At 38.4% G+C, this 25,553-nt stretch overlaps 1 protein-coding gene across 1 annotated transcript in view; it reads left to right on the plus strand.

Moving 5' to 3' along the window:
• Positions 1–24,165, plus strand: part of RIC8B (RIC8 guanine nucleotide exchange factor B) — a 43,204-nt gene extending 19,039 nt beyond the window's left edge. The window contains exons 2-9 of the mRNA XM_009881987.1: positions 1,978–2,586; positions 5,622–5,716; positions 10,467–10,620; positions 10,963–11,058; positions 13,607–13,751; positions 13,905–14,049; positions 15,869–15,988; positions 23,853–24,165. Coding sequence (XP_009880289.1) covers positions 1,978–2,586; positions 5,622–5,716; positions 10,467–10,620; positions 10,963–11,058; positions 13,607–13,751; positions 13,905–14,049; positions 15,869–15,988; positions 23,853–23,964 — 1,476 coding nt within the window. The 3' untranslated portion in view covers positions 23,965–24,165. The remainder of the gene's footprint in view (positions 1–1,977; positions 2,587–5,621; positions 5,717–10,466; positions 10,621–10,962; positions 11,059–13,606; positions 13,752–13,904; positions 14,050–15,868; positions 15,989–23,852) is intronic.
• Positions 24,166–25,553: the final 1,388 nt, after the last annotated feature.

The following is a 25,553-nucleotide window of genomic DNA, read 5'->3' on the forward strand; positions in this document are numbered from 1 at the left end:
TATGGATCTAGACTGGTAATTTTTGGTTTCTTAGGCATTTTTTAAAAAATGCTTCAAAGATGCCACCTTCAGAAACATTTAGTGCAGGGCTAACATACTGTGCTCAAGTCAGGGGGTTGTACGCCTCTGTGGAAGCAGCATTAAGTTAATGTTGAAGAACTCTGAAAGCTTTGTACTCTAGTATCTTTTTCTATGTACTTGTCTATGAAATTCTCATGGTAAGTATGTATACACCTGCACAGGTGGTCAAATGTGGGGTTTATACTGTTGCAGTGTCTGTAATACCCTGACGAAGATTTCTCGTGTTGCTTGTGTGATAGGAAGATGTGGAGCTCACTCCTTGATTTCAAACACTTACTGGATTAATCTAGTCAGGGCTGTGGAGATGTAGTCAAGGTCTTGCTCATCTGGGTGGTGGTTTTGGGTGGGCTTCACCCCAGGACAAGCATACTAGAAATCATATTGTGAGTTCCTACTGTCTGACTTTGTTTACAGATTGTCTTTTAACATTGTTGAAGACTTGTGGGTTTTTTCTCCCTTATTCTTCTGGAGTGTCTGTTCTAGATTTGCTTTAGACTTAACCTTTTTTTTAAAATTTTGGCTTTCGGTGTAAGTGATCACAGTAACGAAACTTGCTTGGATGTCCCAAGTAGAACTTTTGTTTTGAACTTTGGGTCGGGGTGATGGGCTGCTGTGCTCCCTGCCGTTTTGTTGTGGTGGTAGTGAAAAGTGCAGTTCCAGAGACCGTTCTCCAAGAACTGTGTTTTACTTTACTAGTATTCCTATGCTTTTTTAATCACTTTCTTATTGACATGTACTGCCTGAGACTACAATATGAATTTCAGGTCCTAAGTCGACTTCTGCGCTAGCGCCATTCAACTCAGTTGCTACTCTGGCTTTTTTGGTAATCTATTTGTTAGACACAAAGCTTGTGGGGTGAGAAGGGGGGAAGGAACTGTATCCTGTGAGGTACAATACAATTTGTAGTGCCACTTATCTGGGAAATTCTTTGTGACTATACTTCTGGCTCTGGTACTCATGAGTAGTAGTGTTCTGAGCTTAAGGCATAAAAACCCCTATGGAATCCTCCCCCATCAAGCAATCTCTTCTGTCCTGTCTTTTCTCCCTTTTGATCGATCATCTGATTGTCCGTTTCTGTCATAAAAGGTAATTCTTCTGTAATTCAGATGTTACTGTTCTGACCTGCAGATTCTTGGAGTGTTGTATTTTCTCATGCTGCATTTTTATGATTAATGTTCATCCCCTGCAGTCACGTTGGTATAAAGCCTCAGTGAAGTATTTTGGCTTCAAGAGCAATCTGTGTTGACGAAGCAGCAGTTTTGCTGGTTTGGTAAACCTGCTACAGCCTAAGTCTTCCGATAAACATGCATTATGTTTCTATGTCAGAGGTAATATTTCTAAGAATCTTACTTAGGGATGGGAGAAATCTGTAGATTAGGTTGAAGTGGCAACACAAATTATAGCTGTTACCAAACATGGAGTACTAATACTTGTATGTCAAGCAGAAGTTACTTGGGTTTGGTTTCTTTTCTCCCAGCCTCCTGACTGAAACAACCTCAGCTTATCATTTTGCAGGTATTGTAGGTGTGACTGTCCTACTTTGAGATATTTTTAAAACTTCTCTCTAGCCTTGTTACTCTGGCTACTCAGGTTTTCAGTCCTGATACTGAGAAAACCTGGTAACTGGCAATGATGGATAGCATCTGCCATTTTGGCCTAATGCTTTTGCCAATGTTGATGTACTTGGATTGTATCCATGAGCAAAACTGCTTTTGATGATCTCTGGAGGTATTTTGCAATAGTTTCTGTTTTGAAGAGCTAATGCAGAATGCGTAGTTTCTCAAGTCAAGTCAGCTGAAAACTCAAAAGTTATATGGAAGCTTAGCAAAAGTAGTTTCCTGTTACCACCAATATTCTGATGCTAAAACTGTTTCTTTTTTGTTTGTGTTTACATAGAAACTATGTGAGGGAATTCTAAACATCCTTGAAAAAGACACAAAAACTTCATGTCAAGTTGCCTGCCTGGAGGCCCTCCGGATTCTCTCCAGGGACAAGAAGGTTTTAGTGCCTGTAACCACGAAGAGGAACATGCAGATCCTTATGAGGCTAGCAAAGCTGGACACTGAGGAAGATCCTTTGGAGAGAGTATCTGAATTTCCTGTTATAGTAGAAGCTTTAAAATGCCTCTGTAACATTATTTTTAATAGTGCTGTTGCACAGAAGCTCAGTTTGGAACTGAATCTTGCGGCTATGCTCTGCAATCTTCTGGAAAAATGCAAGGACCAACAGTTTGTTGGTGACATTAAATGCTTTGATTTGCGTCTGCTCTTCCTCTTGTCACTTCTGCACACAGATATCAGATCGCAGTTGCGTCAGGAACTACAAGGGGTGCAAGTTTTGACTCAGGCTTTGGAAAGTTCCCTGAGTGTAAGGTGGACAGAAGAATATAAAGCAGCAGAAGATCGTGACAGGCCTCCTTTATCTTTGCAAGAGACAGATTGTGCCATTGAGGCACTAAAGGCTCTTTTTAATGTAACGCTTGACAGCTGGAATGTCCACAGCAAGGTAAGGTTTAGTTGAAGTGGTTTTAAAATTGGTTTTGTTTAGCCTGCAAGAGCCAGAACCAGCAGGTAGATACATAAGAGGCAGCTGTTGCCCAAGGCCCAAAGCAAGGATTTTACTTCTTCATTTTTGCTACTGTAATTTTGATGGAATATGATTGCATTTTTCAAAATAGCAGCTAAGGTAGTTCGAGATTTTGCATCATAATTTCTCTATATGCTAAATCAGTCTGAGAAAATTGGTCTGTCTGAATTCTGCTTGTGTCATGTATTGATGATCTTGGGCTTTCAAGAGGTGTTGAGTCTTTAATGCTCATTGCTTTGAATACCAAAATAACTTTTTCGTTCTTGTTACTACTTAGGCAAAAAAATCTAATCAATTCATTTTCTGTGTAATGAGGGAATAGCTCGGATTATATAATGCAGATTAAAACTGTATGTTTTCAGATTAAAAATGCCAAGACAACCATTTCCTAAAAATCTGAGATTTGTAAAAGAAAATAAATGCTGTTCACTAATAATTAGCTGGCTTCTAATATTAATGTGTCGGATGGCTACATCTCTGGAGACTGTGGACTATGGCAATAGGGTAATAATTAGAGCTGAATAGTCTCCCTAGTTTTCTTCTGTTTTTCTGAGCATAATGACAAGCACTTCAACTGTAATTTTTAACAAATAAGTCTGAAGAAAGAGTGGTACTGGTTTTAATATCTTACTCTCCCATCCTCCCAACCCCAGGTTTGGACTTAAACATTACCTCTGAAGATGAAGTCAAGTACAAGAACCAAACGTACTTTCATTGTTATGTCTTATGAATAAGATTTATCTTGGGGTTTTTTTTTTCATTACATCATCAGATCTACTTTTTTTTTTTCTTCCTATGTGTTGCATCCCTAAATTTATAAAAAGAAAATATAAGATAACTTTTTTGTTGAATAACCTAAGTGTGCTACTGTAATAGAATTAAATAGAGGATCTTTTCTTTTAGTTCAGATCATATTGTCTCTAAAACAGTGTTAACTTGTGACTGGGCATTGTAAGTATGCAGTTTATAAAGCTAAGTAGAAGTTTACAGTAGTTGATAAATAATTGTTCTCTTTAGTGCATTGGACTAAATAGCAAATATGATATTAATTATAACATTAAGGAATATAAAACTTGAGGAAAGTATGAAGCTTGTTCTTTAATGTCTCAAGGATACTCTGAATAAGAAATCTTGACATTTAAGGTTGAATGAGGGGAAAAAATCAGAAAAGCTAATACTTAACTTACAAGGAAACGTGAAGAAAGTGAGGGGCTTTCCTCTTGTTTATATACCTGACTTCATCCTTTATTAAAAATATCTTTAACTTTGTCAGAAAAAGTTCTTTGTACAGACAAGTGATTGTTGTGGAGGTAGGAACTTGAGTAGAGAAACTGGATTCAAAGTCAAGTACGTAACACAGCTATGTGAATGTTTGCTACTTCAGAGTTTGAGAACTATCATCTTTGCAATTAAGTACTTCTGTGTGGAGGACATAATGTCAGGTGTTAAGCTGGAAAATGAAGCTGTATTACATGTTCACCTCTTGAGAAGTAAGCTCTTGAAATCTGGATCTTGAAGTTGGTGTGCTCTTACACAATACTGGGAATCTTGAGGAATTAAAAGCCCAGTTTACTGCAGAAAAGCAGGTGGGAGTTGGCACACAGTTGTGGCGTGACCTGATGGGGTTTCATTTGGCTGCTGTCTGTGGAATGAGGGAGGTTTCATCCCACAGAACTTTTCATTCCTGAAGAGCCCAAGCACACGGCTGTCAGGAGAATTTTCTTCAGATCAGAAGATTTTGTAGTGTTAGTACCTTTCTATTTTTTTTTGTTTTCAATTTGGATGAGAGTTTAAGACATTCTGGGATGGGAGAAGCTTATTTTGTGTGTTGAGATAAAGCTTATATAATAACTCTTCATAAAAGTTCCTAAAAGCAAGCAACCCTTAAATTAAAGAGCTCTTTAGTAGTTGTAAACTGTTACCCAGGTATGTTAGGTGGCATTCTGCTTCGCAAGTATCCCTGTGGAAATATTAATGATCAGTTAGAAGAGTAAACAGCATGTTAATTAACTGGGCTGAAGATGCAGAATTTGAAGAGATTACAAACACTAGGCGGAATGGAAAATAAAAGGAGACCAGAGAGGTTAGGCATGTGGGTAGAAAACTAAATGAGATCCGTCCTAAGGGGAAGAGAACCATTTGATACACCAGTATTTAATGACTGGAGATGGTTTCAAAGTAGCAAAGCCAGACAAGAGCTGCAGGTGGTAGGGTTGGCAGATTTGGATGCTGATGTTACAAAAGATACATTGGGGCGCTTTGTGCTAGGTCAAACACACGAGAACATATGATGGATGCCAAGAAGAGCTAATGAAAAAGGACCAGGACAATGACACACACAGTTAAATGATTGCAATTACTGGTGTACTTTTGTGTGGCTGCTGTCTGGTGGGAGATCAGAAGGGGGAGTTGCTTGGAGAGAGCAAAAGTAGGGCAAATAAGGTTGCTGAGAGTAGAGAAGTTATTAAGGAAATGGTGAAAAGGTATCAAGGGAACAGAAGCAAACGAATTAGGAAAGGAAACAGACTTGATGGGGGAATGAAACTGTTGGCAGCAAAAAGTCTGAACGAGGAGGCGGCAAACGAAATGAAGAACATATGTAATATAAATGGATGAAGAGGCGGCCGGCTGTAAATACAGGAAGGAAGATAGTAGTGTTATATTAGGAATAGTGGTATGGAATTGAGCAAATGCTTGTAATGGGGTTTTCTGGTAGTGGAGGCTCATTTGACGGGGGAAAAAAGTCCCCAATGCCTTTTAGAAGGCCAGCATATGGCAGCTACGTTGCATTAAGCAATTAGTGAACTCTAAAGTACAGTCCTTTTATTGCTAGGGATGGGTGTTATGATCTAATAGGTATTTTCCATCTTTAATTTTTATTATTCTAGTGACCTGAAACCCCCACTTGCAATCTTCAAAATGAAAAAATATCTTCATAATTTATATTTATATAGAATGAATCTCATCAATTTCGTTACATGGCTGCCATCCTTCGACACTGCTTATTAACCACGGGCCCTACTGAAGACAAAACTGAAGAGTTGCACAGGTCAGTAGAATTTCAGAACCAATCCATTTTAAAAGGCTATTATTTATCTTTTTAAAAATAGAAAAAAATTACTTTAACTAAAACCTAAAGTGGGAATCTGAGAAGCAATAAAAACTGTAGTTTTGATTAAAACATTATGAAGCTTTTTGATGAAAACTGTTTGCCTGAAATATTGTTTAAACATGTCCACTATTCCAGAGAAAAAGTGACTGGTGAGGTGGTTATTTTTAATCAATAACAGTGAAGCTGACCTTTTTGAAATCTGTTTTCTTGTGTAACTGAGGATGAAAATATATAGAAGTTCTAGAGGTAGTGCAAATTACAGTGGAATGCAATTTTTATTGTTTTGCACAGAAGCTGATGCAAAACCTGCATCTGGAGATTTTTGTATGTAACTTTTGCGATTCTGATGGATTGGGATGGCAGTAACAAGTTGATATTTTGTCTCCAGTGGTTCTAGGCTACTTTATTAAAAGTACAAATATCAATTCCCTGGTAAGACTATTTTGCCCCCCCCCCTTTTTTTTTTTCAAAGACAAGTCAATCATCTTGCACTTTTAGGTGTGCTGGGTTTTTTTTCTTCTTCAGTCCTGCCCCCAGCTGTTCATTATGTATTTGCAGCCAATAATTCAATCAAAATTCAGTGTATTTTTACTGAGGTGGTAGTTCTCTGTTCAGTGTTACTAGTTTTTTTCCATGACATCCTTATTTTTATCCAAGTAAGTCAGCTGTTCACAGGGCCCAACAGTACGGTAGCCTCAAATGCTATCCCACGTTCTCTCTCAGCAATGAAAGTTAGTGTTGCTATTTTCTTCATCTGAGATGTCTGTATATCTAAGGGTAGGATCGTTTGAAGATCATCTTCTGAACCAGCAGTCTCAAGGAAGGATATAGCTTTTAACACCCAGCAGACTTGAAAGTGTTAAATTAACTTAATGAAAATCTTGGAAATCTCTTAGAGATCAGCAGTCTTAGTAGGTCAACACTAAAATCCTACATCAGAGCCGTTCTCAGTTGGCGCAGACTTGTTTGGAATAATTTAGGATACCACTGCAGTAGTTGCCATGACTGAAGTTAATGCTGAGTGTGTCCTAAAAGACAGTTGGTATTTTCTCTTTGCTGCTGCTTACGGTGGGTGTTTTCCACTCTCATCCTCCTTTGAGGAAGGGACTGGTGAGAATAAGTTTCCTATTGCTGGGAAAATTGAACAGATTTGGATAAATTCAACAACTACAAGAAGACAGAGATCAGCCTGTAGCATTTAAGCTTGTACACATTGAACAAGACTGCCTGATATCTGGTGAATTATTATACAGCTGATGCTCTTCCTGTGAAAACATGGTCTGTTCCCTTGTCTGGGAATCTGACTAGTCTAATCACCCTGTAAAATATATTGCCCTGTAAAATGTAATTATCTTGTGCTATTGCGAAAGGATGCATGTTTTGCAGGTCTTTCTGGTTTTAGGTTTTGCAAACCCTTGCAGATGACATCCAAAAAGGGCTTTACATATAGAAGTAGGCAGCAGTGGAGAATGTGTAGTATTGGTGTGATTTCTGTCCGTGCTTTTTTCAGTTAAGATGAACATTATGTGTAGAGATGCTGCCCACGTGGACCTTATGGACACACCAAGTCAAGGCAAGGATTCTCCCTAATTCTGAGAGGGGGAAGCAGAAAAGAAATGAGGATGGTTAGCACTGCCTCGTGTCACTGCAGTTGTTTCCCCTTCTCCATCAGACTCAGTATAGCACTGCTTCAGTCTTTCTGTTATGCTGGGAAAGCAACTTTCTCCCTCTGTTAGCTAACTGTAGCAAGTTTGTTTAGCTCAAGTTGATAGAAGAAAGAATGCAAGTGTAGTATTGCTGCATGTAGTATTCGATCTTGATTCATGTCGTATTCAGGGGTTTTTTAACATGCTAGAAGAGCACTGCACAGGTTTTGACTTTTGTGATTCAAGTATTTCAGCCAGTTTGCAGAGCCTGAGTTTTGTCTTTGAATGCTACAGGATGCAATAAAAGCTGAATAATTTAATACGCTTTTCAACCAAGACTAGTCATCATAAAGCAACTCTGGAATAGAAAAAGTATAGTCAGAACTAACGCCCCTGCAAATCCTCAGAAGGATCAGGGGCCTGGATCAAAGGGCCCCACTTCAGTCCCCTGGTGTATTTGCTCAAGCAAATCTTTCATTCCTGATAGGAGCTTCAATAATGAATGAGTAAAGTTGTGTTAGCAGTCTATAGCTAACATAGCATAGCTAAAAAAATTAGGCTGTGTTGTCTTTTGGGCTGTTCAGTATGCTGGACTCTGACTGTGCAATCTCTATTGCTAGAGATGAGGTGTGAGTCAGAGAGCAGAGCGCAACTTCTCACTCTGCATTCCACCTGGAGCCTATCAGTAAGGCAATTATGAAAATAACATTAAAAATGGAATAAAATGTAAGCAGTCCTGAATGCAGGATAAACTTTACCAAGCATCAGGGAGGCATAAGTATATTTCTTAGAACTGCTGATCACTTACGCTTCTGTAAGTTTGTAAATCTGCAGCATGTTAAGATGCTTAAATGAAGGGTTTGGGCAGCCTGTTAAAGCACATTGTATGAATGAATGCTTGTGCTCTGAATGTTTAAGTTGAGGATTTATTTTATGCAATTATCAGGTATTGGATACGTGCCCTGAGCTGTGATGTACTGATTGTCAGTGTGACTCTATTTCTAATAAATAAGCAGAAGTTACCTATAAAAATATCTCAACTAATTTAGTACCTGGTATTGTTGTCATTATTGTGGTTCTGTTGTGTCATTACTTAACGTTTGAATATGAACAGCTTAAAGCACCACATATTAGAGTGAGTGCCATTTTTGCCCACTAACAAGGTTTTAATCAAGGCATTCAGCAGCTCTAAATAGGCCTTTGCTTCTGAATTTGCATATCAGGAGGGGGCTGGGAGCATGAGTGGGTGGATGTCATGTCCCAGTGATTAATGATCTCTAGGAAGCCGAAAAGGGGAGAGTAATATACGCAGTATTTCTACCCCCTGGAGTAGGAATGCAAACACTATTGTGCAGATCTGTGCATAGTCACTGACTTCCTGGTAGCTGGAGAATTTCATACACTCCTCTACCACAAATAAAACTGTCAGTAGAGTGACAAAGATCAGAAAGCCGGGCTTCATTTATTGAAAAGAATAGCTCAGACACAGTGATCCAGAAAATTAATTTTGTAGGTGTTTGGGAACTTGGTTGTTTAATAAGAAACTGGTAAAAAGAGAACTTTTGATGAAAGGCCTGAAGCCACCAAATATTTGTTGAATTTCAGTCTGGTTTGTTTCTGACTATTCCTGAATTATCGGAGAGGAATAACTTCCATGATATAAAAGACATATCTTAAACAGGAATTAGAAACAAAACAAAGAGAATAAGCTTTCTGAAAGGTAGAAGTTATCTGAATTTCAATTGCTAACAGAGCAAAAGGGAGATGGCACAATGTGGAACAGCCACCAAGTCTGATCAGACCAAAACTAGTGTATTTGTTAGAAAACCTCGTACATTTGCTTGCCGTGATTTGCTTTTTGTTGTACTAAACCTTTGTTAGAATTGTATTAATAACATAAAAACCGAGGGCAGCTTCTGAGTAAATATTATTCAAAGTGTTAAATGGAGTTCATAGAATCATGGAATGGTTTAGGTTGGAAGGGACCTTAAAGATCATCTAGTTCCACTCCCCTGCCATGGGCAGGGACACCTCCCACTAGACCAGGTTGGTGTTTGAAAAGTTTTCGCTATTCTTGGAATACTTCACCAATCCTTAAAACATCAGTGCTCATAGTTTCGTTGATAGCTTTGAGGTCTGCACATGTAAGCCTGGATAGTTCTGTAGTAGTTGCGCATCAGCAAGTAAATAATGACAGAACTCTAATTTCTGCAGCATGTGTGTAATTTAGCCCTGTATTCAGGAACAGTACAAATGCAAGTCGTCTGTATAATGAGAACAGGATAGATCGCAAAATCAAGGGATGTGTACCATAGAAGAGACCCTTGCGAAGTAAGTTCCATCTTACTCAGTTAAAGACGAGGGAAGGGACCCTGTGGTCTAATCACTTAATGGATATTTGGGAAGCACTCCTCTTTGTGCTTTGTAGAATGCAAAGACTGCCACTTACTGAAAGGTAGCGCTTGGTAAATAAACCTGAATCTTTTTTTGATGTGTTAAAAACCTTCTGTATTTCCTATACCCTACAAGCTAAGTGAAAGTGGAAGTATTTCAGAGGACCTGAGAAATTGCCACCACGACCCACTGTTATAGGAGGAGGAAATGTTTTCTATGGTGTACTTTATCACGTTAATGATGGTAATATGGATGTGTTGTAAAATGTTTTAAGTTTCAGGCAGGAAAAAACCCTGGCTGCTGCAAATCAATGTGAGAGTTCCCCCTGCTGTCCTACAAGATAAGCTGCTGTAACACTGCTGGAAGCTGTGCCTCATCTATGGGATAGAATACTGTGGGGGCTGGAAATAATAATGCACTGCTGCTGTATATCTTTTGTCTTTGTTTTTCCTTGTTTGTTCCAAGAGTCAGCACTCGGGCGATAATGCATGCCACCTTCTTTAAAACCCAGAGAGTAGAAAACAAAGCATTGTTTGAGTTGCAGGGCCTCTTTTTGGTTGCAGTTGTACAAACAGTTTATGGTGAGTTGTACTCTGTTTTTAATTCTTTCTTCCAAATGAATAATGAATTTTTAAAATCTGTTTCAGCAATGCAATCAACCTCTTAAGCAATGTTCCCGTTTCTTGTTTGGATGTTCTTATTAATCCATCATCCCAAGAGGAAACAGATATAAAATACAATGGTATGAATATGGGAGCGATTCAAATTTTACTGGATTTCATGGAGAAGAGAATAGACAAGGTATGGACTGTAAAGATTCTCGACAAAAGGGGTCTTCGTCTTTCATTAAAGCAAAAAGTGCACATATGGAAAGTTTCTTACAATCCTTTCAGACAGCATTTAGCAGAAATATGGATGTCCTTGCTTCTAGATTGTGCAACACCTCAAAGTTGAGAACAAACTCCTGTGAATGTCCGAAGCATACTTGCTTGTGTGTGAGAGGATGAACATTTGGCTCTTTATTTATACCTATGTAAAGTTCATGTTTTGGCTGTCATATAGGACTTTAGCGAAGGGCTCATAGGATTTGAAAAGGAAAATTTACTCTTCAAAATGTTTTGTTTGTATTTGGTTTTATTTTAGGGAAGCAGCTATAGAGAAGGTCTGACTCCAGTTCTCAGTTTATTAACTGAATGCTGCCGAACTCATAGGAATATCAGGAAGTTTATCAAAGCTCAGGTAAGTAAAATACTCATCAAAATTTGAATGCTGATGATGAACTTTTTGAGGTTTGTAAGTCAGTGCAAGACACTGATACTTTAAAAGTATGAATGGTTTCATATTAAATTACCCACAAAGTTCTCTGCAGTATTTTCTTATTTTTCTACTTTTTTCAGTCTGACAACTGTCAGCTATAGAAATAATTTTTCAGTCATGTAAATCAATAGATACTATGGCCGAAGCTCCGCAATACGTTTTGTAGAGCTGTTAAGTAATAACATTAGGGGTATTGTAAAGCTGTGTTAACATGGGTCACCATGGATCTTGTGACACAGGGGCAAACAACTCAGTGAGGTTTGTCCCCTTACATCAAAAAAAAAAAATCAGTGCAGTTAATAAAACTTTGCAAAGCTGTATGGTAGCCGGTGAGGCTACAGGTGTTGTGGTGGGTTCTGCTTGAACTTTAGTTTGACCTCAGCCGGCAGGAGTCACTGGAATTGAAACTTGGGTACCAGAGTGTATCAGCTGTTCTGTCAGAGCAAAACTCTGTCCCTGAACAGAGGCACACTTCATCACTTGGTCTCTTAAAAGAGCTGTTTAATACAGTACAGACTGAGTAGGCTTTTTATGGGAAAAAAGATTTCTGTGCCATGGTTAAAGATCTAAAGGATCTCTATGGCTTGGTGGATGGGTGTGGTGTTTTCTCTTGGTTTTGCTGCTTTTTCTGAAGTCAAGTGGAGAGAAGTTAAAAGATGAGCAAGGGAAAGACTGCTGAAACCAGCTGAGAAATCTCCTTTTTCCTAAGCTGCAGTGATTTTCAGGTTGCAACTTAGATGCTGCTCACAGATCAAAACTGCGCCTGAATTAATAAATGGAGTTTATAATGGAAAGGAACACATTTTGCATATATTTTCTGCCTCTTTCATCTATACCAGGAAAGTGTTTTTGAGGGATTTAAGAAACTCGTTCTTGGTGTTTATTGATTTTGTTCACGACAGTTCTCTCCTAGGATACTCTTCTGATCTGTTAAGTAAAAAAAAAAACCAACCAAAACCCAAAACTAAAAACCAAACCAATTGCAGAGCCAAATGTTCAGAAGTTAGAAAATGAAGTTGTCTGCATGTTTTTACGACATCTCAGTGTCTAGATGTCAGGATATAATTGCATGCTGCCTCTTACCACAGGACCACTGCCTCATATAGTGCACAGAAGAGATGGATGCTGCTAACTGCATGACCGGATGTTTGATATTTTGAATTGCCCTCATTGTGAAGTGTTGGCCTTGGGCTTTATTTATTGCGCGCTATTCAAATTCTGATCTGAAGACAGAATGATTAATTTCCTCATGGACTGTCCTATGGCACTCATCACTGTATTAGTACTAGAGTATTCTAAAAACATTAATTCATTCTTACAACACTCTGTGAAATAGCAGTCATGGTACTATCCCCATTGGGGAAAGTAAGCAGGGACAAAGTAAAATGTTTTTGCTAATTGTTTGAATACTTAGTTTGAAAAAGACGGGGTCTGTTTTTTCCAAAGCAGTCAATACTGTAGCATTCATTTGTTTAAGTATCAGTTCCCAGTGAGTCCAGTTTCAGTAGTAATTGTGCGGTAATTTTGCACAGAACATGACATTTTTACATTAGAAGACCGAGAAGACAAAGGACCTGCAATTTCTTATGACAATTAGTGACATCTTTGGTTTCATTTCCTAGTAAAACAGTGAAGATCCATAATTCTTACAGGAGTCTTCAGACCATTAAATATTTCATATTGTGGCCCAGATTTGTTTGCAGATCACATCATATCCTGTGCATGTGAAAAATTAATGTAGGTCTTGAGTCTGAATGCATATGCATAAGGAGGCAGAAGTTATGTTGCAAAACCAGCCATATTTCAAGCACCTTCTGCCTTTCTTCAGGGTTGAAGTTAACAATATTAATGACATTTAATGAGAAAATACTGTATTTGAGGAAATGTTAAATGGTGTTTTCTCCAAAATACCTTTGAAACTTAGCTTTAGCTTTTACAAGAGAGTTTTCTGGGAAAAGTACACATTTAGTCTGTACACTTAGAGTTAATTTTTGAAGTTCATGGTAGTAGAACTTGCAATGTTACTTACTGTCCTGCTTTTTCACTATAAGTATGTTCATTGTTCTGTGTAAATTACACTTCATGTTAATACTGTGAGTTCCTTAAGCTGGTATTTTTAATGCTTTTGCCAGATATTTGAGGAAAACAGAAGAAACAAAGAACTGAGGTTACTGCTGCCTGTTAGCCAACTATTTTGTGACACCCATTTGTGTTCTTGAACTCCTAATAGTTGTCTTTTTTTTAAAAAGTCCACATTTGGGACTGAGTGCCATCCTGGGCAGAAGAGTAGACCAGAAGGCCTGAATATTTTAAGAAGCCAGAGTCATTACTAGTGCATGTAAGCACTCTTTTTTTTGAAGGAGCAAAGGTTATAGTATTTTCTTGTTCTGTTGACTGCGTTTGTTTCTGCAAGGATGGGATGGGTACTGCCATGCATTCTATATGGTTTTTCCTTTATTTGTGCTGCTAGGTATTGCCTCCATTAAGAGATGTATCAAATCGTCCAGAAGTTGGCACAACAGTGAGAAACAAGCTTGTGCGCCTTATGACACATGTTGACCTTGGAGTAAAGCAAATTGCAGGAGAATTTCTTTTTGTTCTTTGTAAAGAGAGAGGTAAAAATTACTTTTTCTTCTCCCTTCTACGTAAGGTCCTGCTGTAATTAGTGTATTTGCCTCTTGCTGTAACTCTCGATTCTTGTAACCCTATGCTGGGTTTTTTTTTGTGGCTGATTATAGCTGAGTAATTTTCTGTATCACTCTTTGCAGTTGACAGCTTGTTAAAATATACAGGCTACGGTAACGCGGCAGGATTGCTGGCAGCAAGGGGCTTGTTAGCAGGAGGAAGAGGAGATCATTGGTACTCAGATGATGAAGACACAGATACAGAAGAATACAAATCTGCAAAGCCAAAGTATAGTATTGTTTTATCATGGTTTTGTTTATATATCCTGTTACAATGTAGATGTTTTGACATAATTTTTTTTGTTTCACATTTTCCAGAGAGGCCAGTTTTGGAATTACATGTGCTTATATTAACTCTTGTCTCCTGTTGATTTCATGGTCTAATTATTGAGAAAACAGCCTCTAACAGTGACCATCATATAGTCAGATGGCTCCAGGGGGAAAAAAAAAAAATCATTATGAAAATGATTTAAATTCAGTCTGAATAACTATTTAAAATTCAAGTGTGAAAAGAGACTTTTGAGCAAATTTTAGAAAAAAAAATATAGCAACAATCTTAGCAAGGATGGCTTTTGCCCCGGATTTTCCAGGAACTCACGTGAAGTTGCCAGACTACAAACTATTGTTTGTGGGGCATATCTCTGTAACAGAGAAAATAAAGGTATCAGATGTGACTTAAGGTTTTATGCAAGACTTTGTAAAAAAGGAACAAACCAGCAGGTCTAGTTTCAGTCAGTCAGATTGCCTGGTACTAAAATTTTCCTAAAGAATCGAGTAGGTAACGTAGGTAAACATGGAAGGAGTAAATAACTTCCGTAGAAGTCATGCATCAGGAATCCAACACATTTGTTTGAAGGGGTCAATGATCATAGAGAAGCTCTGTCTGTTGATTTTTATTAATTGTAATTGATTTGGTGTTAAAGGTTTCAGTTTGTCATGTTACATCTATATGATTTGATTCCATTTTAAGTAGGTTCTGAAATTGTTGATAGTGGGCATCTGAAGCATGATGTTTTTCCGCTTTACTCTGTTTTCCTTGAATTAGACATGAGTCTGTGACGGGGAGTTGTGCCTTATTGAAAGATTCTTATTAAGGAATACAAATGAAAGACGGGATTAAACGTATGAGAAGTTACAGGAATTACATTGCTTCTATGCTAGGAAAGGAACTCTGAAACAGGAGGTTTCTTTTTATTTCTGCACTTCATGATTATTTTTTCTTGATTCTTTGTCTCCGCTCTTCTTTCAAAAGCCTGACACCCAGTTACATGCATATGAGTAAAACTATAACATCTATTTAATTAAAAGCTGACACTTAAATGAAACATTCAAGACAACTGTCAGTTAATTTATACATCTGATTTTCTGTATTGCTGTTAAATGTTTGTGATTAAACTGCTTGAAAAGATAATTTGCCCTGAAAGCATTTCTTTAAAACTACTTCTCTGTTTTTGTTACCATTTCTGAATTGCAGTTCTCTTGTTTTAACAGTGAAAATAAAACTGGCACTGTAAATTCTCAAAGTAAAGTAACCTTAATTTGGTTTAAGCAAAAATCATCATGGGAGGGCAATAGTGAACTAATTCAGCGGTTCTTCACGAACAAGAAAATGTAACTGGAACCTGGCTATATTTTTAAAATTAAGCCTGTACAGAATTAGTTTTAAACAAGTATCTGGCATTCTGTTCCCCACCTATGTCATTATTACTAATGACGTTGTCATTATTACCATCATTTTTCTCCTGCTTTCAAACTGCTTGTGTATGGTTTATAACATAACAAGTGCTAGTGTACTGTGCATTTCTGAGTAGCTAACAAGAAATTAATAGAGTGAATCATCAAGGAGATAATATCACTATTCATGAGAAAAGGCTACAAAAAAGATATATATGAAGGTTGGCTATTTAAAGTTAAAACTTTCATGTGCAGTTGAGACAGTTTTAGTCTTGGTGGTTTCTGTTAGTGTGTTCCTCCTTCCTCCTATCAAGAAGGTAGACAATTTACGCATTTCTATAGAAATGTAAACTGTATTGTTTTTCCACCTCCAGCATTAACCTTATCACTGGTCACTTAGAAGAACCAATGCCCAATCCAATGGATGAAATGACAGAAGAACAAAAAGAATATGAAGCTATGAAGCTTGTCAACATGTTTGATAAACTTTCCAGGTATTGTATTATAGCTGCTTTTGAGGGAAGCAGCTCATATCCTAGCTCTTTACGAAGGACTGGTGCTTCAAAATAGTGCTGTGATCACCTTCTTTCCAGGATTAGGACCACTTTAACTGCAGAGGAAAATGTTTAGCACTTCAAAGAAAAGAGTGATACGTTACAGGACGTCAGAGAAAACCTATTTTGGAGAGTATTGGACAGAATCAGGAAGATCTGGTGGTGAGGGGACCTGCCTCCTAAATGGATAGGCTGATAATAATGAAAATAATTTCTTCTTTTCAAGTATAGGACACAATCCAAGCCCAAGGCAAAGTGTACTCATTTTCCCCAAGTCAATAAGCAGCATCTCATGATAACTACTTATGTGTGCTGCTTATATGAAGAATAAACACAGTGTGAAGATAGTTGTCACCAGAAGCAATAAATTATATAATGGAGCGATTAAAATGGAATTTACAATTAAGAATTATTGTGGATTTATTAGAATAAGTGCAGACTGAATTACAAATGAGCCTTTATAATTTGTTTTAAATGATTGAGGTGATGGCATAAAAGTAAATGGTACTTAATGTGACATAAAGGTGTACATTATTGATACAGTGAGTTGATTTTTATTTTATAATTTTCTACATACAAAAAGGGAACGGACCTGTGCTGTTAGGTATAACTTTTTTTTCCTCTTTGACTCAATATGCACGGAATTGGCTGGTTTTTCTTCCCCCATACTTGTAGCCGTATTGGAGTGATTGCTTGTAGTTTTTCTGCGTAAACAAAGTTTTACATTCTTGAGGAACACTTAATGTAATACTAATTTACCATTGAACAGAGCTGTAGGAATTTGGGTAAATGTTTAAGTGGATCATTCTTCAAGCCGGGGAAGACTCAGCAGCTAGAAATGCGTTTGTGTTTTGTGAGAGTCTGTAGATATTCAAATAACAAGATCTGTTGAGAGAAACTGAGCAAACCAAGTGTTTTTACATCTCTATTAAAGATGAGGAATACAGCAAAAGATACGTGAGAATCTGGATTTTATATTAGCTGACAGAGACTGAATTGTAAGCAGGAGAGAAAGCAGGGAAGGATCTCAGAACAACTGATCTGAGACTGTCAGTGAAGTAATTGGATACTTTTTCACATTATTTGCATGGAAAGCAAGTGTATTATGTTACAGTCTTTTTCATAAAGAGAAGAAAATGCAATGCACGTGTAATCTTAATTGAGCTACTACGTAAAATGGAATGATTGCTTTGTAAGCTAGAGAATTAAGATGCTGAGTGTTAGGGGTACCACAATAAAATGCCTAAATGGTCTAAAATGTTTTTAAAAGGAAGATTGAGACCGGAGATAAACTAAGACTGAAGACAAGTCAGTTGCTATCGCTATAGCAGTTACACACACAAAGTCCAAATGGCGTTACTGTAGCATAAGAGCCTTTTCAGTGTGGAGGATTGGAGGCACCTGCTGTGTTGCCTGCTACAAACTGACAATAACCGAGCAGCTGCTGCCCTGTGTCGCTGCTTATCCTCTTGGCCAGTGGCATTACTTTCACCTTGGGCTTTCTGTGTCAGTTACATCCACCTGCAGTTTCTTAGACTGCAAACTCTTCAGGGCTGGGACTCTCTTTGTTGTAAGGTTTTTGTTTGTTTGTTTTTTAGTATAGTGATTACTGTGGGACAGTGTTGTTGATGTGACCCCTTTAGGTGCTGTGATAACATGAATAAAATCACTTGACTGTTCTTCCCACCCTTTTTTGTTTTACCGAAAATGGAGGGGGCGGGCAATGCTGGCAGGAAGGAAAAAGAAAGTAAGACTTGGTTTTGGGAGGCTGTGGGATGTTTTTTTAATGAATGTCATTGAATGCAATTGTGGGTTTTGCAGATGTTAAATAAAATGGGAAGCTGCCAGTCTTGTATACACGAAGAAAGAGTTAGTAACGTGCTGAAAGTAGTGGGAGTCCCTCCATGGTTTTGGAATTGAATGCTTCTGCTTCCAGCTTGAGCCCTTCAGTGCTGGGAGCTTTCAGAGACTTAAAGCTACCAGTGGAATGCACTTTTTTCCCTTGGTTTGCAACCTGCAGATTTAAACTGGAGTTCGCTTTGATAGGAGTCTTCAGTTGATTCCGAGTTTTGAATATTGCTTTGAGGCAGACTGCTGGTGGCAGGTTTCCTACTTCTGCTGGTCTTTGTTGTCACTGTAGGAGGGGACATATACCATGAACTGAGCAGTTCCCCTTTGGTGCAGTGCTTTGCTTGTAAGAGGGGAGGAAGTTTGACAGGCAACCAACAGCTCCTTCTTTTAATCTTTTAAGACTGTATGTAACTTTAGCTGTGTAACTTGAACAAGACCTTAGAGTGAACTTGCGTGATGTACAGTGAAACCGGTTTGCTTACTACACTTGTATTGTCCCAGTAATGGAAGCTAAGCTTTAAAGAGCTAGCATGCTTTTACTGGAGAAAGGTATGGAAGAAAAGAAGTTGAAGGACTGACAAACTTGTTTCCCTTCCTGTCTGATGCGGATAACCAGGCCAGTCTGTCACTTGGGTGTTCGAGATTGGGCTTTGACTGCCTCTGTATCATTTTTGAAAAGTTACCTGATGACGGGTTGAACTCAGAAAACAGTACTACTTCACTGAAAAGTTACAGCCTTCATTAATGGCTTCTGACTGTTGACACTGTACCTTTCGTACAGGTTTACTGAAACTATAATTAATAAAGTGGCATTATCTCCCTTGTTCCATAAAATGCCAGGGGATTTTTGCTCTCCAGGTTTCTCTTTATTTTCAGCATTGGCACTGAAGAATTCACACTGCTTTGAGGTGATGTAAAACTGGTCCATGCTTTAAGTCATTTCAGGTCTTACTTCCAAAGTTTTTCTATTCTGTTAGGTTGTTCGTGTTTAGGCCTGTTCATGGGGTAATTGACCATCAACAAGGATAGATTAAAATTAATCACTCAGTTTTGTTTTATCAGAATGTGTGGAGGAAAGCTGAATGTTGTTTGTGAACCCGTTTCCCGTGTCCCAATATTTTAATATAGTCTTGGGTTCTACAAAAGCTTTTACAGAAATTAATATTTTGCTCAAATTTGGCTGGATTAAATTACTTTTTAAAATCATCAAATATATATAAATTATAAGTGTAAATGAAAAGGAAAAATCTTGATTACTGCAGCTCTTGGGAAATACAGAAGTTACTTAGGTAGTTTGCTGGATGCCTGAACTTGGCCCTAAAGTAACTCTGTGGGCTTTGTCTGCAGCAGGAGTCGATACTATCTTGTTGATTCATTGAGGATTGTTTGGTGACTGTAAGTCAGTGTCCTCTGTATGTGATGCACATCTTTGAGCTTTGAAAAACTCCCCGGATCTGCAAAAAGATTTAACTCAACCTTTCATTTTTGCAAAATATCGAGTTAGCCACCTTAAATCAGTGTTGTTTGATATTCTGTCTGTTTATATGATAGATTATTGGAAATACTCTGTATTAATTAAAATGTCTGGAAAAAATGCTAACATTTTTTCTATTATAAATGGTAGGTAGAACTGTATATTAATTGACTAATTTAAAATGTCAGGATGCTTTTTCCAAGCCAACCTTGTATTAATAGCAAGAATCCTTTTGCTGATGAAATGGTCTCCAATTATCACAGCTTGGGTTTTGTTGCACATTGAACAGAAGTCAACAAAACAAGTATGTAAGAGAACCTGTCTAAATAAGCAACCATACTCATTAAAAACACAAAATTAATCAGAGGATGAATGAAGAAGGCAATGTTACATAGATATTTTTTTTTTCCCCTCCTCTTTCTAATCATAGAACAAAATAATGTTACATGAAAGGATCGGAACTATTATGCAGTACTCAATTATAAGGAGGTGAATAGGTCCCTAACATGCCATTTTATCAAAGGAGCAGACTGGTGTTCACATGATGGCTGTTTCTTTGCAGACCCCGTCATTAATTCCATGTGTCAATACCGCCCTGTAGCACATAGAGCAGACAAGAAAGAGTTACCCTTCAAAACAAGGGAATGATTTTCGAGTCGTTATCAAGCTAAATGGCAAGCAGGAAGCTAGAACTTGTATAGATATATTTGAAGGGACTCTTGGGAGATCTGGAAGTGGAAGAAGAGAATGCATTTTACCAACTGTTTAATTATGGTGTGTTTCTAAGTACACTTGAATAGAATGCTTTGTTTGCATTAGAAAAATGAATGTTGCAAGAAGGTGTATTTGAGTATATGGGAGGTCACATAGGATGTTCAAATATGTATAAATACGCACATTGTGTACTTGTATATATATCTTCATGGATACAGAAGTATTCCTACTGCCACCTACTGGGCTGAAGCGATCTCTCTTCTGCGCTATAGATGGACCGTAAATACCCAGTTTCTGGGTAACAAACTCTCTTCTGAGGCTATGAGTGCCAGTTTCTGGTGCTTCCCTTGCCACCTTGTATTTCACCTTAAACAGTAAGCACGTCCTCGGCTAGCTGAAATTGTCACAGCTCAGTTGAGGTCTCTAAGCAGCCAGTGCCAAACTGGCAAACTGCTGAGGCTGGCAGAGCTGAGACTGTTCATACTGGATAAGGATCAGCGCTGTGGGCTGTTGTGTAGTACTGGAGTCAGCTGAGTGATGCTTCTTGCAATCCTACCCAAAATTTTGTTATTTAGCAGGTAGTTGTTCCAAACTTCCGAAGCTAGCTTTGTAGGCAGCCCAGATCTTTTCATCTGTTCGTCTCCCTGTGTATTTTTCCCCTTTGGAAAACAGAAGTAAGCTTGTGTTGTGTTCAGAGCTTGCAGTCAAGTCTTCAGCGGTGAAAGGATGCCATGTTTGACACCATTTTAGGACTAGATTATGGTTAGGAAAAAAAACAGGCTGATCCCTGCTTCTCCTGCTACCTCTTCTTTTGGTGACCTAGAATATTTCTGTCTTCACACAGTTGAGTTTTACTGGGTAGCATTTGTCTGAGGAAGGATGTATGGAGTTCAGCCTCCTAATACAGAGAAAGGACAGCAAACTTGTAACAACCATCATCCTATTCAAGGACTTGCAAAGCAGGAGGCTCCTGCAGAACAGAAAGGTAATTGATAAACATTCTATGAAATGCGAGATCAGCCTTAGCTCATGGTTAAAGCCTGGAGAGGAGGAAGTGCACTGGGAATGAACTTCAAATGCGCTACAGCACAGATCATAATGAGGCACTTAGAAATGAGTACAGTGAGCTGAGAAACAGGCTTTGGGGCGTCACGGAAGATGGAAATGCATGTCAGTGCCTCAGACTTCTACATTACATTGTCATGCAAAACTCGGTGCATTTACCCCCAAAAGACCCCCACAAAGACCACAGACCAAGGCTTGTGCATGCGGATGCGTCTTGGCCATTGCATTTGGTGTCCAGTGTCTTCGCAGGTGACTCATCAGGAGAGAAAAAGTTTCTATCAAGTTCTGGAGTGTGTGTAACAGTGTAAACGGGAAGCATGAATGGAAAGTTGTAGAGACAGTTATTTCTTTAAAATTGACAACTTATGAGATAGGATTTGTTGACAATATCTTTAAATAGATCTGATAAATATCCTTATGTGAGGAGAGGGAGGTCCCCTCTCATAAGGGTCTCATAAGGGGACCTTGAAACCTTGTTTTCCTGTGTTTCTCTCTCCTTTTTCTTGAACTGTTTCTTTATCCTTTACTAGCCATTGTTATTTGTTTATTACCAATAATAGATTATAAATGACTGGTAAATTATGTGATTTTATGACTTCTGGCTGCAATGCTAAATGTTGCAACCTAAGGGTATGTATCATGGTTTTTAAAACAAAAATCTAGGATTCTCTCATCTTAGAGGGCAAGCAAAGGTGATATCTTTCTTTGTGGCTATGCTTTTACTTTTAGGACTTAAAAGCATGGACTTAAAATATGAGCAAGGACTTACTCTTCAGGTTATTCTCTGAAAATAAGTGTATTAGATCACACTTGAGTAAGTGGCACTGAAGAATTGTTGCAAGACTGATTACAGATTTCAAAGGACGCTTGTTTTGTAAAGTTTAAAAGTTTAAATGGTGTGTAAAGTTTAAAAGCCAAAAAGGCCTTAGATGTGTAGGGTTTTTTCCTGTGAAAAGTCTTTGCTATTAGATGCAACTCGGAAGCGCTTTTGCTTTGCCTTTGGGGGACCCCAACAGCAGGCAGGGAGGGTTCTGGTCCTGTTTGGACACTAGATCTGCAGTCTTCATTTTTTGAGCCCTGGCAATTCTAATCTTGAGTATTCTTTTGATCTCTTCTTGAACACATCTCCAGCAGATACTTGAAAACTTACGAGTGCTCTCATTTGGGCCGAATCTGCTTACTATAGACCACGTTGCCTGAAGGAGGAGGACTTGCTGTCAGTCCTCAAGCATGCCAGGCTATCTCCAGTCTATTTAAAGATCGATCCTACTCTTACACACACACACAGAGGCGGAGTCTGGCCTGGGCTCTTTGAGTATAGTCATTGCAAACCTCCTTGCCTGGCCCCCAGCTTCCCACCCACGCCTGTTTAGCCGAACCACAGCAGCTTGTCCGGGTCCAGTTTCTCATGTTTTGAAATGCTGCAGGCAGTGGGATTTGTGAGCTTATCACCGTAGTATCTGATTGCTACATCTGCACAAATAGCTGCATTTCTCTTGCCAGTCTCTGCTCTTCCTGAGCAAAAGAGACTCTTGGAGACTTAATTTAACTGCTGCTTGACTCTACAATACCTAGCATACACGTGCCAGGTAATCCATATGTTGCCTTTCTTGCTGTTCCTATGGTTGTGTAAAGGTTACATTGCCAGCTGTGTACAAGCAAGTTTTGTCCATTTTTCCAGCCAAGGTAGTAGCACAAACCGGGCAGAGAGCTGGTGACATGCCTTCACTTCCCCATTGAGTGACGGAGTTTTATTGTCTGTGGCTCGGGAGGGTGGTATATGTGTGTTAAACCAGCACTTTTACTGGGCTGCCTTTCAAGCAAGGGATAAATTGACATCAAGCCTCCGCTCCTTTATTTAAGGTGACTCCTGAATATTTAGAGGTATTCTCCATTATTTTTTTTTCCAGCAGAAAATCAAAATGTTATCTTTGCCCTTACAGCTTTTGCCATAATCCACATATAAATGAGGTGATAAAAAGTAAGGATTAAATAAATCTTTGCTAATACTTTTTGATTGGCTTAATCAATAATTAATCATCTCTTAGATGAGGCTGTAGCTTGTGGAGTAGATATAATTGGATTAGCTGCTGAGAGGCCTTTGGAGCTTTGAAGAGATTAAAATGGCTGTCAATCCTGTAATTAAACTGCCACAAACAAAAGCAATAGTATTAGAATCAGTCAGCTTTTTTTTAAATGAATCAACAAGTACTTACGCACCCCTAGTAGTGGTGTAGGCAGAGTCTGTTCTCATAACTGATTTATTTCCTTCAATAAGATGAATATGGATCAAATCATTGTTTTAATTGCCTGGGCATATATTGGCCAGAATGGCCGGTGAAATTTTAGGAAGAAATGGCTGTCAGAGAACTCTTGGAAGAAAAGCTAGTTTGTGTATCTAAAACAGTGAACCTGCTCCTTGTCTTGAGGCTATTAGGCACTGACTTTTCATGGTGTCTTTAATTGGCGAAGTAGGTTTGGCCTACATGAATGAAGTCTTTATCTGTCCTGCTCTTCCCCTCCCACCTATTTTGGAAGGTTTTTTGTTCTTTCTTCAAAACGGAGGGCTTTAGCAGAAATAACTTCCTTTTAAAGGCTCATTATGTACTAAAGCATATACTGTATGTGACTGTATTATACACATGTGAATTGATATGTGTGCATATGCTAATATATATTCTTTTTTTAAATCTCTTACAGAGATGAGCTTATAAAACCAATGGGAGTGCGGCCGGATGGCACAATGGCTCCTTTGGAAGAAGCAGTCAGCCAGTACCATACCGACAAGCAAGACAGTTCAGATTCAGACTAAAGCATCACCTGCTTCACTCTCAATTCTCCTCTAATCCACACTTTTCCTTAAAGCCACGACATCTTTTATCTAGGCATTTTATCCTCACATTAGCCAGCATCACTTTAACTGTTCTGTTTTTGGGATATTTAAACGATGGGTCCTGTGGTGTAATGTCTGAATTTTTATTATGTCTGTTTAAAGCACATATCAATTTATTAGCTTATGATCTTTATAAATTTAAAACTAAATGTATTTCAAAGGGATAAAAAGTGAAAGCCAACAATATAAAATAAAATACAAGCACTAATTTTCCAGAATCCTGTTTTCTGAACTCTGTAGGCTTTCCCATTCTTGATAATTTTTTTTTATTGTCTTGCCAGTCTCTCCCTTTATATAATTGTAATTAAAGAAGCGTGTTTGCTTAACGGACTTAGGAGCAGAGGGTGTGTAAACTTAGAAGTCTGACTGACCTCGTGAAGCTGCTTTAACTGGCATTCAGCAGTGATTTCAGAGCTGCCCTTTTTTAAATGTCACTGGATTTCTTACTGCTAGACACTTCTGTGATTAAGCTGCTGCTTAAGATTTTACCAATGTGTCAGTCACTGACTGCTGCTAAAATTACTTTTAAATTGGGAACAAGATGTTGGGAATGTTGTATGTCCTCCCTCCTTCCCCTCCCCTGTTAAGACCACACAAATATACACACCCCCCCCATCTTTGGTTAAGTAAAAACGTCCCTATTCAAAACAGCATTCAAGTACGTACACTTAAATGTTGTCATGAATGGGAGTGGACTAAAGTGAAGTGCATGTGCAAGTGTTTTACTGAATTGGGGCCTACTTTTGGAGATTAACGGGTGTGCCTCACTTGAAGGGAAGTCAAACTAATCAACAAAGAAATATTTCCTTTCAGGGAGAACTTAGGAAGCGATGGGATGGAGAATAGGAAGGTGGGAAGGAGAAGAAAGTGTCCCTTTCAACTCTGTACTCTTTAAAAGCAAAGATTAAAGTTTCAGGCGTGCTGCACTGCTGTTGCCTCTTTGCCTGCTTGGTTTCTTTCTCTGTGTGTTTCTCCCAGCATGAATTACATGAAGAATAATCCATGTCCTAGTCTGTAATTCTTTTTTTTTTTTTTTTTTTTTTTGTGCTCAGAAGCATACACATGCCATTCTTGTGAACCTTTCAGAGGTTGGTGAAAGTTCTCCAGGTTGTCTTTGTTTCCTATGACTTGATACTGTGATACTGGTTCCCTGAACTAAGGAAGGTGGTGTTCAAAAACTTTGTAAAGGGAGGACTTAGTAGGAAGTCATGCTGTGGTTTCCCATGTGAGGAGCTTCCATGGATCTCCTTAGTTTTCCAAAAGGACTAAAAAGAAATAGTGCACTGCTGTCCTCTCAGCAGTTAAGTTTGTTTTCCCAAAGGATGCTGCCCAGCCGTAGCAATGCTCCCTTCTTTTTTTTCTTTAAAAAGACAACCAACCAACCAAACAACAAGGGAATTTAGGACATTAGTTGTATACATTTCTGTATGTTGGGACCTTTCTGAATGTTAAAAGCATTGATGTTTTTGGGTTATGACTTGACTTGGTCTATACCATCTGCGGCATCC

This window comes from Charadrius vociferus, unplaced genomic scaffold (assembly GCF_000708025.1).
Source record: "Charadrius vociferus isolate BGI_N301 unplaced genomic scaffold, ASM70802v2 scaffold883, whole genome shotgun sequence".
In the NCBI taxonomy this organism is placed as follows: Eukaryota; Metazoa; Chordata; class Aves; order Charadriiformes; family Charadriidae; genus Charadrius; species Charadrius vociferus.